The sequence below is a fragment of the Pezoporus flaviventris genome, unplaced genomic scaffold (genome assembly GCF_033815535.1).
Source record: "Pezoporus flaviventris isolate CSIRO_AGI_PZ_B2104156 unplaced genomic scaffold, CSIRO_AGI_Pfla_v1 ptg000031l, whole genome shotgun sequence".
NCBI lineage: Eukaryota > Metazoa > Chordata > Aves > Psittaciformes > Psittacidae > Pezoporus > Pezoporus flaviventris.
In genome coordinates, this window is record NW_026892579.1 from 54,957,826 (window position 1) to 54,974,429 (window position 16,604).

Sequence of the window (16,604 nt, forward strand, 5' to 3'; positions counted from 1 at the left end):
GGTTGTCTCCTTCAGTGATAACACGTGGCACAGCCTTCAGCCCCTCATACCGATTCACCCTGAGCGACGGGACAGTGCTTAGTGCCCACACCAAGTGTAAGCTCTGCTATCCCTCCAGCCCAGAGATGCAACCCTTCATCATGGGCATCCATGTCATTGACAGGTACGTTCCCAACATGCTGCTACTGAGCTCTGCTTGAGTGGACGATACAGGAATCAAAGTTCCTGTTCCATACAGTGGAAGAAGGATCCACTGGTGGTCCGTGGTCCTGGTTTGGAGATGTGATCCCCATGGGAAACCTGAGGCTGAAAACCAGCATGAAGGCAGCTCTGTTGCTCTTGTTTATTCTTGTTTTGCAAAGAGGTGGCCCCAGGAGTTCAGGTTGAGGTTTATAGACGTGCTTCACATTTCTGCCTTGCCCTGGAGAACTTAAAATATCTGGGGAGGGAGAGGCTCTGACAAACTGGCAGGACAGGAGAGGTGAGGCTGTGGACCTGGGTGGTGCTGCAGAAACGTGAGGGGGCTGGGACAGAAAGAAGTGCTGTTGGAGCATGGTTATCCTATAGCCATGTGGGAAAGTAAGAGCCAGAGAAGGTGATGCCTTCAGGGTTTAGCCAGTGAGTGGCTGCAGTTCTGAGCAGCATCACATTTCTGGATATATTAAAGCTTCTGCACTCTGTCCATGCTACTGAAATAGATCCAGAAGTGCTGGTGGAGTGGAAAAGGCTAAGACCACCAGAGCTCCTGTTCTCCAAGCTTCAGAGCTCTGCAGCATGGATGGGTGGCAGGAGCTGCCTGAGTGACACTTTTCCTCTCCTTTTTGTCTCCTGCAGGGATCATGGCATGCTCTCACCCCAGGAGAACACTAACTCGGCAATGTCCCTTCCCCGGGTCAGCCCCTCGCTGAACCCCAGCATCTCCCCGGGGCAAGGCATGGCCCTGCCACCTTCCATCCCTCCCTCCAACGGCAGCATGTTGGCCACCAACGTGAACCAGCAGCCAGGCGCCGGCCTCCACAACAGCAACTCCAGCACCAGCCAAACCAGCTTTGGATGTTCACCTGGGAACCAGATAGGAGCCAACGTTGCCTTAAGCCAGGGACAAGCCGGTCCCCAGAACAGTAACCACACATTGAACCTCAATAGCTCCCCCATGAATAGTCCAGGGATTACGCCACCACAGTTCATGTCTCCGAGGCATCGGGTCAGCCCAGGGCTGGTGCCCAGGCCCAGAGTGCCCAGCAATCCCTTCTCACCCACCATGCCCACCATGCACTCTCCCGTGGGCATGGCCAACAGTGGCAGTGGGGGCAGCTGTGGGACCGGTGGCAACAGACCCTTTCCCAGTGCCCCCATAAACTCTATGCAGGGACTGACCGAAGGTCCCAGCACGCCGGTGGGCTACTCCACACCACCCCCCGTGCTGAGACAGCTCAGCTCCCAGAGCTCACCCGGCCGCCTTGCCATGCAATCCATGAAAGCAGAGTCAAAGGACAGCAAAGAGATTGCCTCCATCCTGAGCGAGATGATCCAGTCAGATGGTGCTTCAGGGGATGGCAAACCGCTGGACTCGGGCATGCTGCACACAGGCGACAGGCTCTCGGAGGGGGACAACAAGTGCTCCCAAGCCACCAGCCATAAGCTGGTCCAGCTCCTGGCCACCACGGCGGAGCAGCAGCTTCGACATGCTGATGCGGACACGAGCTGCAAAGATTCGTTAGTGTGCGCAGGCACCGGGGCCACCTTGGCCTCCAGCAACCCTCCCAGCAGCACCTGCCCTTCCTCGCACAGCTCGCTGACTGAGCGGCACAAGATTTTGCATAGACTCCTTCAGGAGGGCAGCCCTTCCGATCTTACCAGCCTGGCCATGGAGCACGAGAAGAAGGAGAGCACCTCAAACCCCACCACCACTCCCACGGCTCATAACCAGCTGCCAGGCAACCCAGACATCAAACTGGAGCCAGACACGCTGAAGAAAAAAGATGTCAAGGATCACCAGCTCCTGCGCTATCTGCTGGACAAGGATGAAAAGGAGCTTGCTGCAGCCCCGGCACTGAGCCTGGATGATGTAAAGGTGAAGGTGGAGAAGACAGAGCAGATGGAGCCCTGTAACACAGCCCCGGTGCCACTCGCGAAGCCTCCTGCTGCAGAGGAGGTCAAGCTGGAGACACAGGGCCAGGTGAGTTGACCCATCTGAATCTGCATCTGTGCTGGTGGGATGCTCTTGACAAGTTGTGTTTTGCGAGCAGTTTCCCCCAAACCTACTAGCGTGCTCCCTCCACAGCAAGGCGGTGGGGCTGGGAGAAGTGTGGGGAAATGTCCTGCAACCTTCTGTGCTGATGCCACCTTCTCCAGCACCAGAGCTATCCCCTTTTGTACAGATGTTTCATGTTTTGGCTGCACAGTTCTACAAGGCAGTGGTGCGAAGGGAAGGAAAAAACTTCACTAAGGTGTATAAAAATGAGAAAGAAATGCAGCTCCTCGCAGCAGGTGGTGAGCTTGAGTGAGGAGGAGACCACGTGCATGTTGCCATGCAAAAAGGTTCTTAATTCTGCACCTCTGGGCGCATTCAGACCTCGTGTCCCAGGGAATTTTCAAACCATTGCCCTCTTGTTGCCTGAGATAAGCAATTATATGGGCCTTTTAGTTATCCTAAAAGTATTATTAAATTGAATAATCCAGTGACAGATCTCTGCAATAGAGATTTGGGTGCATAAATATTCATTACCCACAGCTATGAATAGAAGAGATTTCTTATTTTTGAAAGCCAGGGGAGATGGTAACATGGATAAAGCTGCTTAATCCTTTTTAAGCAAAGAGAAGAGAGCGGCTGACATGAAGAGCAGGGCTGATCACCTGCTTACAGACTGCGGCAAATGAGGCTGCCAGCTCTTGGAGACCCAGGCTGAGGAACAGAGTGCTCAGAGCACCTCGAACAACAAAAGCACAATAAGTTTCTTAATAAGGTTAAGGGCTTGGGCTGGCTTGGGAGCCACGGTCAGTTATCCTACAGGCGAGTGCGAATCACACTCCTCATCTCTGTCTGTAATGTACTTTCCCGGTGTCATCTGCTTGCTAGGTAGTATGTCCTCCCTGGACATAGTAGTATTCTCCTCCTGGAGAAGAGAAGGCTCCAGGGAGACCTTAGGGCACCTTCCAGTGCCTAAAGGGGCCAACAAGAAAGCTGGAGAGGGGCTTTTGACAAGGGCCTGTAGGGACAGGACAAGGGGGAATGGCTTCAAACTGACAGAGGGGAGATTGAGATGAGATCTTAGGCAGAAGTTCTTCCCTGTGAGGGTGCTGAGGCTCTGGCACATGTTGGCCAGAGAAGCTGTGGCTGCCCCATCCCTGGCAGTGTTCAAGGCCAGGTTGGATGGGGCTTGGAGCAACCTGGTCCAGTGGAAGGTGTCCCTGCCTGTGGCAAGGGATTGGAACTGGATGAGCTTTAAGGTCCCTTCCAACCCAAACCATTTAGTGATTCTGTCATCTCCCATTTGAGATCCATCATAAAGATTAATGCGCCTTTAGATGAGGAAGACCCAAAGCATGAAAAGCATGATGTGCTTATTATGGGAGCTTACAGGTCGGCAGTGAAGCAGTTACCCACCAGTGAGTCGGGTCCCCACTGCAGTGCTCCTGCAGAAGGCACAGCATCCTCCTGGGAGATGCATGGGCTCTTGGACAGAGCCACCCCAATTTGAATTCACAGGGCTGGGAGCACATTGGGGAGCACGGTTATAGCTCAAACCAGGCAAAATGCTGGGACATGGGAAGAGCTTTCGTTGCCTGGTCTCCCAGACATCTGTGTGCAGGATTCACTTGCAGGCAGGCTCTTTGCTGACCACCAGTGATGATTTCAGGTAGTCCATCCCTTGGAGAGGGCAGAAAGCCCTGTCAATTAATTGAGCTTGTGCTAGCTAATTGTGCTCAGCTCTTGAACAAGCACACACAGCTTGGCTGACTTGAGCCTGGATGTGTTTATAAGCCACTCTCCTACACTGTTAGAAGCAGCCAAACATTTTTAGGCTCCTTTGTGGCTTTTCTGTTCCAAGTTTCCCTACCCAGGCAGCTGGAGAGCATCAGGATTATACGTTGGACCGTACCGAATGCTTCCAAAGGGTTAATAAAGGAGGCTGGAGAGGAGTCTTAAAATGCATTTTCTGAGGAGTGAACAACCCTTCACTGCTCAGAAGCTAAGGACAGGCTTCCATTTCCACGTGTTTTCTGTTACAGGCTGCTTTGGTGCGGTGTGGGGAGGAGGAGCTGCCATTCCAAATAAAATCTAGCACTTGCTAGATTTTTGTTTTCATGTGTGATTATTTGAAGAATCAAAATGAGGAGCAAAATAATTGTGGGGCAGGCTCTGCAGCGTGCCTTCAGCTTCGAAGGAGTTATTTCCTTTCCACATTTATGCTATGGAGATACCCTTGGGGGTGCTCAGAGCCCCTGATTGTAGGGTGAAAAAAAAAGAAGATACTTGGGTTGGGCTTGGAAAAGAGCTAAAGGAATTAAAAGTGTAAAAAAAAAAATGGAAGGAAAAGAATAAGGTTTTGGGAGGGCTTCTCATCCTTGTGCTTCAAGACATGAGCTGAACTTCAGCTCTGTGAAAAGGAAACTTCTCCTTGGGTCAGATTGTCTTCTGTCTGCCATTGAGCATGATGCTGGAGAGCCTGAGCCTGGTAGTGCTCCATCACGTGTGGACAGTGGAGTCCAGAGAGAAGCTGTGGCTGCCCCATCCCTGGCAGTGTTCAAGGCCAGCTTGGATGAGGCTTGGAGCAACCTGGTCTAGTGGAAGGTGTCCCAGGTTTGCTGGGTGGGTACCACCTAGATGCATCTCTGTTCTCCTCACCAAGCTGATTTCCTGCATGGGCATCCTAGGAACCAGCTGTGTGAAGGATGAAGGCCAGAAGTGAGATGCTCTCCCTTGGTTTGCCTTTTGGTTGGCTCTGTTTTAGAACCTTGTTTCTGCTGGGAGCTGGAGTTTGGGGGAAGAAGAAGCTGTTCAGAAATATTCAGCCACCTTGAGCTTCCGTCCCTCACACCATGGCTTTTCTTGCCCATCTGGGGACAGAAATAGGTCGTGGAGATCTGAGTCTTCTTGGAGCAGTTCTGGATGGCCTGAGCTGCCCCAGCACCATTTGTTTTCTAGATGTGGAGGAGAAATCAAATATCCATTAAAGTGGGCACAGGTTCCAGGTGCAAGTTTAGTGCTCCGGAAAACAACTAATAAGCACCCTGCTCCTACCACATGTCCTTCATTCCCAACTCTCCATTTTCCAACCTCTTCAGGATACCCAGTGAGCAATGCAAGAACATCACCGCTCCTGTTTTATCTCCACTTAACATCTGTTCTGGATGCCCACAGCTGTCTCTGTGCCTTTCTTCTCCCTCTGCTTCCAAAACTACCTCCCTGCAGGAGGAGGTGGAGTTGAGATGTATTTCTGCTGTGTTGTGGATGTCTCCAACTTGTTTCAGTTCTCTTTGTTTTGCAAACTTGAGCTTTAAAGAAATTTTGCTTGGTCGAGAAATTACATTACTTGGAAGAGCTGAGACATGCAAACTTCCACTGCAGGACTTGAATTTGCTGCATTTAATTCTCTCTGTGAGCCTGGGTTTAGGAGGATATTCTGATTGTCAGGGCTCTGGGGATAGGATTTGATAGAAAGGATATGGGGGGGGAAGAAAAAGACTGGTTAGTCCATTATAAGTTGTAATATTGATGCCTGCTGCTCGCAGTGCACTTTTCATCATCAGTGTCATCTAAACATCATTTAATTCACAAAATGCTACTGTAAAGGGAAAACAAGCATGTGCCCTGTCATGTATACTAAAAATACCAATTCATCTACCCAGGTGCTATCATGAGGCTGTAGGAAAGGGGAGAAAAGAGCAGTGAAGCTCAAGAAGGAAATCTCTGCCGTGGTGGCGAGCATGAGCACAGTCTTTCAGGTCTTGGGTGCTGGTCTGGGCTTGTGGTTTCAATGGAGCCACCATTATTAGAGGGCCCATCCCAAGGTGGAGCTTCCTGTAGACACCAGATCTGATGTATTAAATATTTCCAGCTAGGATTTAGGGGAAAACTTCCCTTGATTTCTTCTGGCAAGGGGCAAATATGTTGCCTTGGTGAACCAAGATCTTTAATGTCGCTCCTTCAGCCAGGGAAGTGTATAGGTATCCCTGGGATGCTCAAAGCCAGTGGCCTCCCAGCTGTTTATCACAGGCAGAGGCTGTCACCTGCAGCCTCGTGTCTTGGCTGATGTCAGAGCCACTTGTTGAGCCAGCATCCCAATTCCTGCCAGATTTCTCCATCCTCTCCAGACCAGAGCATCATCAATGGTCAAGGGAGGGGATTCTCCCCTTCTACTCTGCTCTCATGAGAACTCTCCCTGCAGCTCTGGGGCCCCAACATAAGAAGGATGTAGAGCTGTTGGAGAAAGTCCAGAGAAGGTCACGAAGATGCTCCAAGGGCTGGAGCACCTCTGCTGTGGAGACAGGCTGAGAGAGCTGGGCTTGTTCAGCCTGGGGAAGGGAAGGCTCCAGGGAGACCTTAGAGCAGCTTCCAGTGCCTAAAGGGGCCAACAGGAAAGCTGGAGAGGGGCTTTTGACAAGGGCCTGTAGGGACAGGACAAGGGGGAATGGCTTTAACCTGACAGAGGGGAGATTTAGGTGAGACATTAGGAAGAAGTTGTTCCCTGTGAGGGTGGTGAGGCCCTGGCACAGGTTGGCCAGAGAAGCTGTAGCCTCCCCATCCCTGGCAGTGTTCAAGGCAGGCTGGATGGGGCTTGGAGCAACCTCATCTAGTGGAAGGGGGTTGGAACTGGATGAACTTTAAGGTCCCTTCCAACCCAAACCATTCTGTCATTCTGTCAAATGCAAAGTTTTTCCCTAGTGCTGTCAAGTTTTCTATTAATTACCCTGTGCTAATGGCCAGACTTTCCCTGGTGCCGAGGAGTGGCTCTTCTGGAAGCAGTGTGCATCCTTGGATTTTGAAGCATTTAGTTACCCTTGAGATATTTTTCTTTTTAGCTAAAACTCATTTATCTCAACCCCTTTAATCCCAACCACTATTATAGCCACTGGTGCAAATTCCTTGCTCAGTAACTTTCCCATTTATTTGAGTCCCCGGGCTAAACTTTTCCACTCTTAGCCATGATGAAGGCTGGAAAAGCTGAATGATATTTTACTACCCCATTGAGGGTAATTACATGCCCGAGGCCCGTGTCAGTTTTGGACACTTGTTCCAAAAAGTCACTTCTGTTTCTTAGAAAAGACCATTTTTTAATTATTATCATTTCAGCCTAAGCATATGTATATTAACAAAGCAAATTATCTCCTGTTTTAAATAGCTGGAGGTTAAATATACCGTTAATAATTATGCTAATTGCAGTGTGCGAGCATCTCAAAGCTGCTGCCGAGGAACAGGTTCTGGGGTGAGGACCTGTGTGCGGGTTGGGAACAGTCCTTGTACCCCCTGGCTCTGCCAGGCAGAGGGATGTGGGGCTGGTTCTCTATCCGTTCAAGATGCTTGGCATTTTAGCAAGCAAAGGGATGGGGGGAGCAGCACTTGGGGGGCTGCATGCATCTGAAAGCAGCACTCGGTCTCACTGATGCTGTATTTGGGCTGAATCACCCACCTCTGATGGTTTTCTTTCCTTCCTCAGTTCGCTGCCGAGCTGGAGCAGCTAGACCAGCTCCTGCCCTCGCTGGAGAAGGCGGCTCAGCTGCCTGGCTTGTGTGGACCAGAGAGGAACGAGAGCAGCGTGGCCGGCGTTGCTGTCAAACCGGAGATGCTGGCAGCTCCCCTGCAGCCCAGCACCGCTGCCAGAGCCCCCGCGGGACTCAACCGTATGTGTCCACCCAAAACTGGGTCCCTTACAGGGGCTGGGAGGGGAGGGTCTTCCCTGTCACCAGCTCAGCTGCAGGTGGGTAGGGTATCACCAACCTGGATGCTGCCATGGGGATGCTCTGGGGGACCTGGTGCAAGACCAGTGATGGTGAACCCCTTGGTACACCTGCAAATAGCCATGATGTAAGAGGAGAGGGACACGCTCCTTCCAAGACATGTATACTTGATCACAAGGGAGCAGGCAGGCTCAGGCTGAGGTGTCAGGAGCTACTGGAGAGGGTCCAGTGGAGGGCCACAAGGATGATCAGGGGTCTGGAGCATCTCTGTTATGAGGAGAGATTGCAGGAGCTGGGTCTGATTAGTCTAGAGAAGAGAAGACTGAGAGGGGGTCTCATTAATGCATTTAAATATCTCAAAGGTCCCTTCCAACGCTAATGATTCTGTGATTCTGTGTTTGGGGTTTCAAAAAATCACTGGCACTTCAGACAGGGTTTTGAGACTTAGTATACCTGGATACAGCATCAGGACCTTTTTCTAGGCACCCAAAAAAATAAAAAGACCTGATTTTTCTCCAAAGTGAGCAGTTTAAAATATTAATGACAATAAGTAGGATTTCTTTCCTGAAGGAGCCCACAGGCAAGTAATAAATTCAGGGTGTTTTATAGCAAAACCATGTCTAGAAGCTCAAGGTGGGGCTCTTTGGGGTGGGCTTCCCCAGGGTGGGCAATAACAGAGGCACAGCTATTCCCAGCAAACCACCCCCATCTGCCATGGGGAAAGCAAGCTTTTACTGATTACAGCATAAATTTGCACAAATAACTGCACCCAGCAGCTCCTGCCATGGTGGTGTGCTTGATCAGAGCCTACACTGCTCACTTGCTGTAATGGACATTGCCATGCCAGCCCCAAGCCCAGCGGTGCAAGGGATGTTCCTCTGTTCCCTTTGGTACTGCAGCATCCCCAGGGCAGTGTGCCAGAGCGAGTCCTGGCCCCATGGGGCTTTTCCCATCCTGCACTTGACTTTTCATGGAGATAATTATCTGTCGCATCCCCCATATAGCTCTCTAAAACTACCTGAAAGGAGGTTGTAGTGAGGTGAAGATCAGTCTCTTCTCCCAAGTAACAAGTGATAGGACAAGAGGTAACAGCCTCAAGCTGCGCCAGGGGAGGTTTAGACTGGATATTAGGAAAAATTTCTTCACAGAAAGGGTGCTCAGGCATTGGAACATGATGCCCAGGGAAGTGGTGGAGTCACTGTCCCTGGAAGTGTTCACAAAACACATAGGTGAGGCCCTCAGTGATACGCTTTAGTGGTTGTCTTGGCAGTGCTGGGTTAAAGGTTGGACTTGATGATCTTAAAGGTCTTTTCCAAACTATTGCTTCTATGATTCTATGATATCACTGTTACTACAAATCACACTGAGTCTTGAATGCTGAAGTGCAGGTTCTAGAGCAGAAAGAAGGAGGAAGGGTGAGAAGCGGGGCCTGGTATAAACCAGTTAGCTGCTGGTCCACATCCTACCGACAGCGGGATAATTGCCCTGTTACTTATTCAGCAAATGGAGATGAGGAGGTTTTGGGTTCCAGCCCAGCACAAAGCCCGCAAGGCAGCTCTGGCTGGCAGGGCTGGGATATTTTCGGAGGACTCGGGTTGCAGAAGCAGAGCCTTTAAAAGGGTAGGAGCATCGCAGCAGAATGGGAACCAATGTGGTGGTGTGAGCATGGCCCAAACACTGCTGTGAAGTGGGCTGGAGCCCCCCTGGGAGGCTGAGTTGGCAGTGGGGTATCGGGGGGACCATCCAAGGGCAGCGCAGCTTCGGACCACAATGCATTGGCTTGCAGGTCTCTAACCCCAAAAGAAACCACTCTGTGAGCAACAGGCAGGCTCTGGAGCAAAGTGCTATGGGCTGAAACATCACCCTGCCTGCCATACAGGGAAAGAGTTTGGGGTCTCATAAACTGGAGTATCAGCTACCAGAAGATGTACAGGGTAGGGCGTGAGAGATGGATGCTGGAAGGGCAATGAGTGACAGCTGCGTTGAGCGCAGAGGCATCAGGAAGCCATGCTGTGCCTCCCCTCCATCAGGGAAACGTCTGGGAGGGGAAAAGGAGCTGTCAGCGCTGTAGCTGTAGCTGTGTACTGGTTCACCTCTGAGCTGAATTCACCGTTAAGCTTATTGCTCAAGCTTAATAGTTCCTTGGAAAGGACCCTCTTGTCCCAGGGCTGAGACAGTTGGTAGCTTCAGCAGCAGGGACACTCATAGTGCTCTGACATAAATAAGAGTGGTGCTTATTGACTTTGGAGGGAAGGGAATCCTGCATCCAAGTTAGAGTAGGGAGGAGGGTGAGCATGTCTGTGGCAGGGGCTGCAGTTGCGAGAGCTTGAAATGCCAACTGCTGCCCTCCTGGGTTACAGCGTCCAAAATAGCAGTTACCACCCAGGAGATTCATCACAAGCCTCGCTGAAGGCACTACCACTGAGTTTAACTTGTGTGAGAAAGCCATGGGGCACCCCTAAGCAGATCCCCGAGGATTTAGAGGTGCTGTTTAGTGGGAGAGGGGTTGCCAACAGCCATGGCTCACAGCCACCCACTTGCAAGGCTGTCTTTTGCATTCATTTTTCAGTTCAATGTAAGCATTTGAGATGTGCTCCCTGGTGGCAAACAGCAGCTGAACTTGCAAAAACTTATCTAAATAAAGATTAGGATAATGCAAGGTCTAACAACGTCATTTTAGTTGATTTAAAGCCAGCAGGTGATAGATGAGTGCTGCACAGGCAGGAAGCCGGCATGGGGAGCAGCACTGCTGGGGCTCCCCTCCAGCTGCCAGGCATAAGGGGGGGCATGGTTCATGCACTGGGGTCACCCCCAGAGGGAGCAGAGCCTGGTTGATCTGGCTATTATCAAGCAAGAGAGCTGTGTCTCTAATTCACTGTGGTCCTGATACCCTCCATTCAGCAGTGTTCAGACTGTCAATATATATTAGACAGATGCAACCTCCAGCCCCCTGCCCTTCTTATATCCAGTTGATTATTGTTAATTTCATGCCCAGCTGATTATTTGAAGCTCCAGCTACTCTTTTTTGGGTACCAGCCCAGCTCCTGGGTCCCCTTGCCTACACAGTGTGTCACAGCCTGCAGGGACTCCAGTGCTGCCTGGGGCTATTGTCACCTGTGGTGGTTCCCCCAGGGTGGCTGCAAGTGACCAAGCCACACGTGGGACTGAGTATTCAGCTTTAGGTGAGGTGGCATCCCACCACAACATCCTTCTTCCAAGCTTACCAATGCTGGTGCTGTCCCTGATGGGGCTAGGACTGATCAGAGGGACAGAGCACCTCACCTATGAGGAAAGGCTGAGAGTTGTTCAGCCTGGAGAAGACTCTGGGGAGACGTTATTACAGCCTTTCAGTTCTTAAAAGAGGCCTATAAGAAAGATGGGGAGAGACTTTTTGGCAGGGCCTGTTCTGACAGGATGAGGGGTGATGGTTTTAAATTAAAAGAGGGGAGATTCAGGCTGGGTGAGAGGAAACATCTTTTTTACGATGAGGGTGGTAAGATACTGGCACAGGTTGCCCAGCGTGGTGGTGAATGCACCATCACTGGTGACATTAAAGGCCAGGCTGGATGTGGTTCTGGGCAACCTGATCTAATTGAGCATGTCCCTGCTCATTGCAAGGGTGTTGGACCAGTTGGCCTTTGAAGGTCCCTTCCAATGCAAACTTATCTATGATTCTATGACTTTGCCAAGTACCTGTGATACTGCAAGGAGCCTTGGGAAGAGATGTGACTTGTGCTGGTTTTTCTTTGTTTATTTTTATGATTTAATGACTCTCCAGCGATGAACAGTGGGCAGAGCGTGCAGCCGGGTCGGACCCCATTTGAGTTCTGCGACCCCATGGAGCCAGCACAGATGAGGCCGGTTCCTTGTCCTGCAAGCAATGGCACCAGCCCGCACACCCATGGGCCAGCCCAGCAGGGCAGGGGCACCGTGACTGCACCAAACCCCTACCCAGCCGACACAGGTATGGACAGCTGCAGGCACCCACTCCTCTCCACCTTCTTCAGGCCATGCTAAGGTTTCCCAGGGAGTCCCATGGGAGAAAAGGCATTATAGGTTGAAGCTTGAGCATCACCGTTCACCAGCAGCTCTTCCCAAGCAGCGAGCTTCCAAGCTGTGCTTATTCTTTCCTTTGTGTTCAAATTGTTAGAGTCTCAGACAAAAGAAAGACCTTTCTGTCCATCCCAGTTCCTGGGGAGGCAGGAGGAGGAAGCTGCATCCCCTTGCCTGGATGGGTGGTGGTGGCTTAGGTTCCCCAGGCTCTGGTGGCTGTTTGATTTCCATTGGACCCAGTGCACAGCTGGTGTGTCAGGAGAAGAGCTGCAGTAGCAGCAGTCGCATATCACCCTGCTGAAACTGTCGATGGTGAAGCACTGCAGACCTCGCTATGAGCCAGCCTGGGCCCCAGAGGGTTGTGGATTCTGCTTCTCTGCCCTCCTCTGCTTCCCTTGATGCTTCCCTTGATGCATCATGCAATGCTGAACATGACCTGGAAGAGAGACCTTGTCACCATTGTCACAATGGCTTGACTGCATGTACAGAAAGCAACACAGATCACATCTTTTCATGGCAGTACTATGGAATTAGAAAAGTTGCTGCAGTCATCACAGAATGGTTTGGGCTGGAAGGGACCTTAAAGCTCCTCCAGTTCCAACCCCCTGCCATGGGCAGGGACATCTTCCACTAGACCAGGTTGCTCCAAGCCCTGTCCAACTTGGCCTTGAACACTGCCAGAGATGGGGCAGCCACAGCGTCTCTGGGCAACCTGTGCCAGGGCCTCACCACCCTCACAGGGAAGAACTTCTTCCTAAGATCTCATCTCAATGTCCCTTCTGTCAGGTTAAAGCCATTCCCCCTTGTCCTGTCCCTACAGGCCCTTGTCAAAAGCCCCTCTCCAGCTTTCTTGTTGGCCCTTTTAGGCACTGGAAGCTGCTCTAAGGTCTCCCCTTAAGGAGCCTTCTCTTCTCCAGGCTGAACAAGCCCAGCTCTCTCAGCCTGTCTCCATAGGAAATGATTTGCCCTTAATGAAGCCATGTTGGCTGTAACCATTTACCTCCTTATTGTCTGTGTGCCTTAGTGTAGTTTACAGGAGCATCTGCTCCGTGATCATGCTGGGCACCGAGGTGAGACTGACCAGCCTGTAGTTCCCCAGGTTTTCCTTTCTTCCCTTTTTGAAAGCTGGGATTATATTTCCCCTTTTCCAGTCAGTGGGAACTTCACCAGACGGCCACGACTTCTCAATTGGATGGACAGTGGCTTGGCCACTTCATCTGACAGTTCCCTCAGGACCCAGCTGCATCTGATCTATTCCCATACATTTGTGCATGAAATCAATAAACCAGAAATCAATGAGCCTGGGGACCATCTCTGGGTGAGTTGAGGCAGGACTGGGGACAGGCTGCACCGCAACTGTGCCGTGAGCCCCCTGGGCCTGGCTGCCACTGGTGCTGCTGGGCTCTGCCTGTTGCCAAGCAACCTTACGGCTTTTTTAAAGAAATTTCGGGAAATAGAGGAGTGCTTGGCAGGAGCTGCTCTGCCGATGCTTGCGCTGGGATCTGAGCATCCCTGAGCTGGACTTCCCTCCTCTGCCTCCCCTTAGCGATCTTATTTTCACTTTCTTGAAACAACCCCCATGGCCTGGGTGGCTCATAAAGCTCCTTGTGACAACAGCGAGGACATCAGGCATTGGGTAACCACAGACATTTTTAATCAAATAATGTGTTTTATTGGGAAAAGAATCAGCACAGCTGAGCTTGGTTAAAAGAAAAGAGATTTTCATCTTTAGCAACCACCTCCAGCAGCATTTCTCTTGGAAACTCAGGGGTTTTGGCATAGGGATTGCACTGATAGCACATCTCAATGTGACAGAGATGCCATCCCAGCCAGAAATGTGCTTACCCCTGCAGCTTCCATCTCCCTGGACCTCCATGGGCTGGTCCAGCTGAGATGCTGTTTGATCTTCAGTCCCCGTTCCTATTTCTAATGGGATGACGTAAAGGCTCCAGCTTTATAAATCTCTCTGTCCTGGGCTTGGGCTCCGAGTTCTGCTGCAACTTAACTTAATTGCATTGGCTTCTTTCCCTGTGCAAATTAACTTTTCTCCAAGAGGCAAGAGATGCTCATGGGTGTGGGCTATTTTTTAAGCTAAAATCATCAGTAGTAACAATTTGCCTTCAATAAGAAATCCTCTAACTTGGCTAAGTTTTGAAACTCTCACTAGAAATGTGCTGTAAAGGGAAACTTTTTAATATCATTGTACATACGGATTACACAGGGTCATGTCTGTCTGCAGTGTGTATAGTATTGGCCTGGATTTTCACACAGAATTTCATGCTTATAATTAATGGTTAGGAAACCACACCTGATATCTGTAATTTAGTGTTGAAAAGAGCCGTAACTGGTGAATCTTGACATCCCTTTTAGGGATGTTTTAAGACACTATCAGCATCCTGAGCTTGCCAGGTCCCCATGGCAGCACCCAAGTCCTGACCACGAGCTAACCTTTCCCTCCTGCATCCTTCTTTTCTCCCCAGGAATGCCTGAGCTGGAGATGGGAGTGCCAGATCACCAGTTTGGACAGCCAGGAATGGGGGACCAGATGCCCTGGACAGATAACAGTATGGCAGCCATGAATCGAGCCACACTGAATAAACCTGAAGAGTAAGTGCCTCAGGGCTGGTGGCTTCCCCCAGGGATGCTCTATTCCTGGAAGTGTTCAAGGCCAGGTTGGATGGGGCTTTGAGCAACCTGCTCTAGTGGAAGGTGTCCCTGTCTGTGGCAGGGGGTTGGAACTGGATGAGCGTTAAGGTCCCTTCCAACCCAAACATTCTATGATGATTCTAAGCTGCAGGTCCCCATGATCCCTTGCCAGTGCCAATATTTGGGCTGGTTTTCTCCAGCATCCCTTCTCACCAGGGGCAGTGGGATCTGGCGAACCCCAGAACAGTTTTATGTTTCCGTGCAATTGCAGCTCTTTGCAGTCCCCATGTGCTTGGTTGGCTTCAGCTAAAATTATTACAGCTCTAATCCAAGGTAAAATAACCCCCTCCTGTCCTCTAACCACCTTTTTTGGGTCCATGTCCAATGGAGCAGACATGGGGTCATCACCTGCCCAAAGTAAAACATCACTCTGTCACCAAATTCCGGTATCAACTCCTTGGTTATAAATGGGTTGGAGGAGACCATAGGTCAGATATTTTGGGATGAGAGGTCAGAAGCAGGCCCGGCTGTGCTGATGGAGTGCAGGGGTCCCAGCTCTGCTGAGCAAGGGGACTCCAAAGTTCTCTCTGAAGCAGCAGCACTGGCAGCAGTGCTCATGGAGATAGATTTGATAGAGACAGAGGTTGACTCCTCCCCCTGGCTTGATGAGGGCTTCTGGTACCTAACCCTGACCTGTTTTAAGAGCCAGCACTGATGAGCTCCTCATGGATCCTCTTGCCAAAGCCAGCCCTGATTTTTGGAGAGGCAGAGTTTCCTCTACTAATTAAAGTCTTTAGCAGATGAGGACAATCTCTGTTTTCCAGTTATGAAGAAGATACATGTAAGAGCTGTATTTGAGCAACACAGTAGCCAAACATCTTTTTTTCCCAGGGCTAAATTCAGATTAACTTCTCAAAGCTCTTCACTCAGCCAAATAAGAGAGTTGCAGAGTGGTTTCAAGTGCTGCAACCAGATCTTGGACTTCTGCTGGAAAGACTTAGCCTCTTGTTGCTTGAAAGAGCTGTGAGATAAATCCTGGTTTATGTGAGCATTTACATCAGTCCAAGCCCTTGCTGCAAGGGAGTAACTTTCCTTTTAAGTCTTGATGGTGTCATTATTTGATCTGTGGGGCACACCTGGCAAAGGGCAAAGCTGCCAGAAACATCAACCTGTGTTTTAAGCTATGAATGTTCCTTAAAATGCTGCTTATGGGGTAAAAATGACCTTACCTTACTCAGCAGCCTTGTGCTCCATGCACTGAGTTGGTCTGGCTGCGTGTAGACACTTTTGTCTCCCTGAGCTGGTGCAGCTGGAAGGGAGATGGATCTTATTCTGGCTCGCCCTTCGCAGCAGGATTATTGAGGACCCAGGTTGGTGTGGAAGGCTTGGGACCTGCACGGGTATCAAGGAGGAAAGCGTTTGGCAGCAGCACCCTGTGAGTCCTCAGGTGGGAAAAACACCACAGGTGGTTTTCAGGGCAGAGCCTGTGCCAAAGACAAGGTCGGAGCAATGGAGCGGCTGCATCTGCCCAAAGCCTGGTGAGACGTGGAAGTAACAAGTCTCACAGAGTCCCTGCCTCGGAGAGCAGCGGTTTCAGCCACACTTCAAAACTGCAGCCTGGTTAGGGTTTTACAAGGTACTAATTTTCTCATCATTGAAGGGGGAGAAAGCAAGGAAAACCATGCTGTGTGGTTTTCCCACACATGGCTCCATCAGCTCCCGACAGCAAAGTTGGTCTCCACACAGTGGAGCCTCCAGTGGAGCCAGGGCCATGAGATGACAGCAAGATGAGAGGTAGAGCTCCTCCTGGTGAGCCTCTGTTCCTCTGAATTAGCGTTTCCAGGCAATGGTGGTTCCTACCAGAGGTGGTGGGCAGAGGCAACACTGGAAGAAACTGGTTCCCAGCTCAGTTCCTTCTCATATCTTCATTAGCTGTGGGTCTGATGAAGCATCACGGGTGAAACCTGCCTTGGCAGCGCCTTGGTGGTCTCTAAACGTTTCCA

General features: G+C 50.7%; 1 protein-coding gene across 9 annotated transcripts in view; it reads left to right on the top strand.

Moving 5' to 3' along the window:
- NCOA1 (nuclear receptor coactivator 1) overlaps window positions 1–16,604 on the top strand; it is a 132,299-nt gene that overhangs the window by 103,659 nt on the left and 12,036 nt on the right. For 6 of the 9 annotated variants that reach the window (XM_061461096.1, XM_061461099.1, XM_061461101.1 and 3 more), the window contains exons 9-13: window positions 16–163; window positions 835–2,179; window positions 7,662–7,845; window positions 11,681–11,866; window positions 14,436–14,562. In XM_061461096.1, coding sequence (XP_061317080.1) covers window positions 16–163; window positions 835–2,179; window positions 7,662–7,845; window positions 11,681–11,866; window positions 14,436–14,562 — 1,990 coding nt within the window. The remainder of the gene's footprint in view (window positions 1–15; window positions 164–834; window positions 2,180–7,661; window positions 7,846–11,680; window positions 11,867–14,435; window positions 14,563–16,604) is intronic. The other 3 variants (XM_061461102.1, XM_061461103.1, XM_061461104.1) reach the window with 1 other exon arrangement.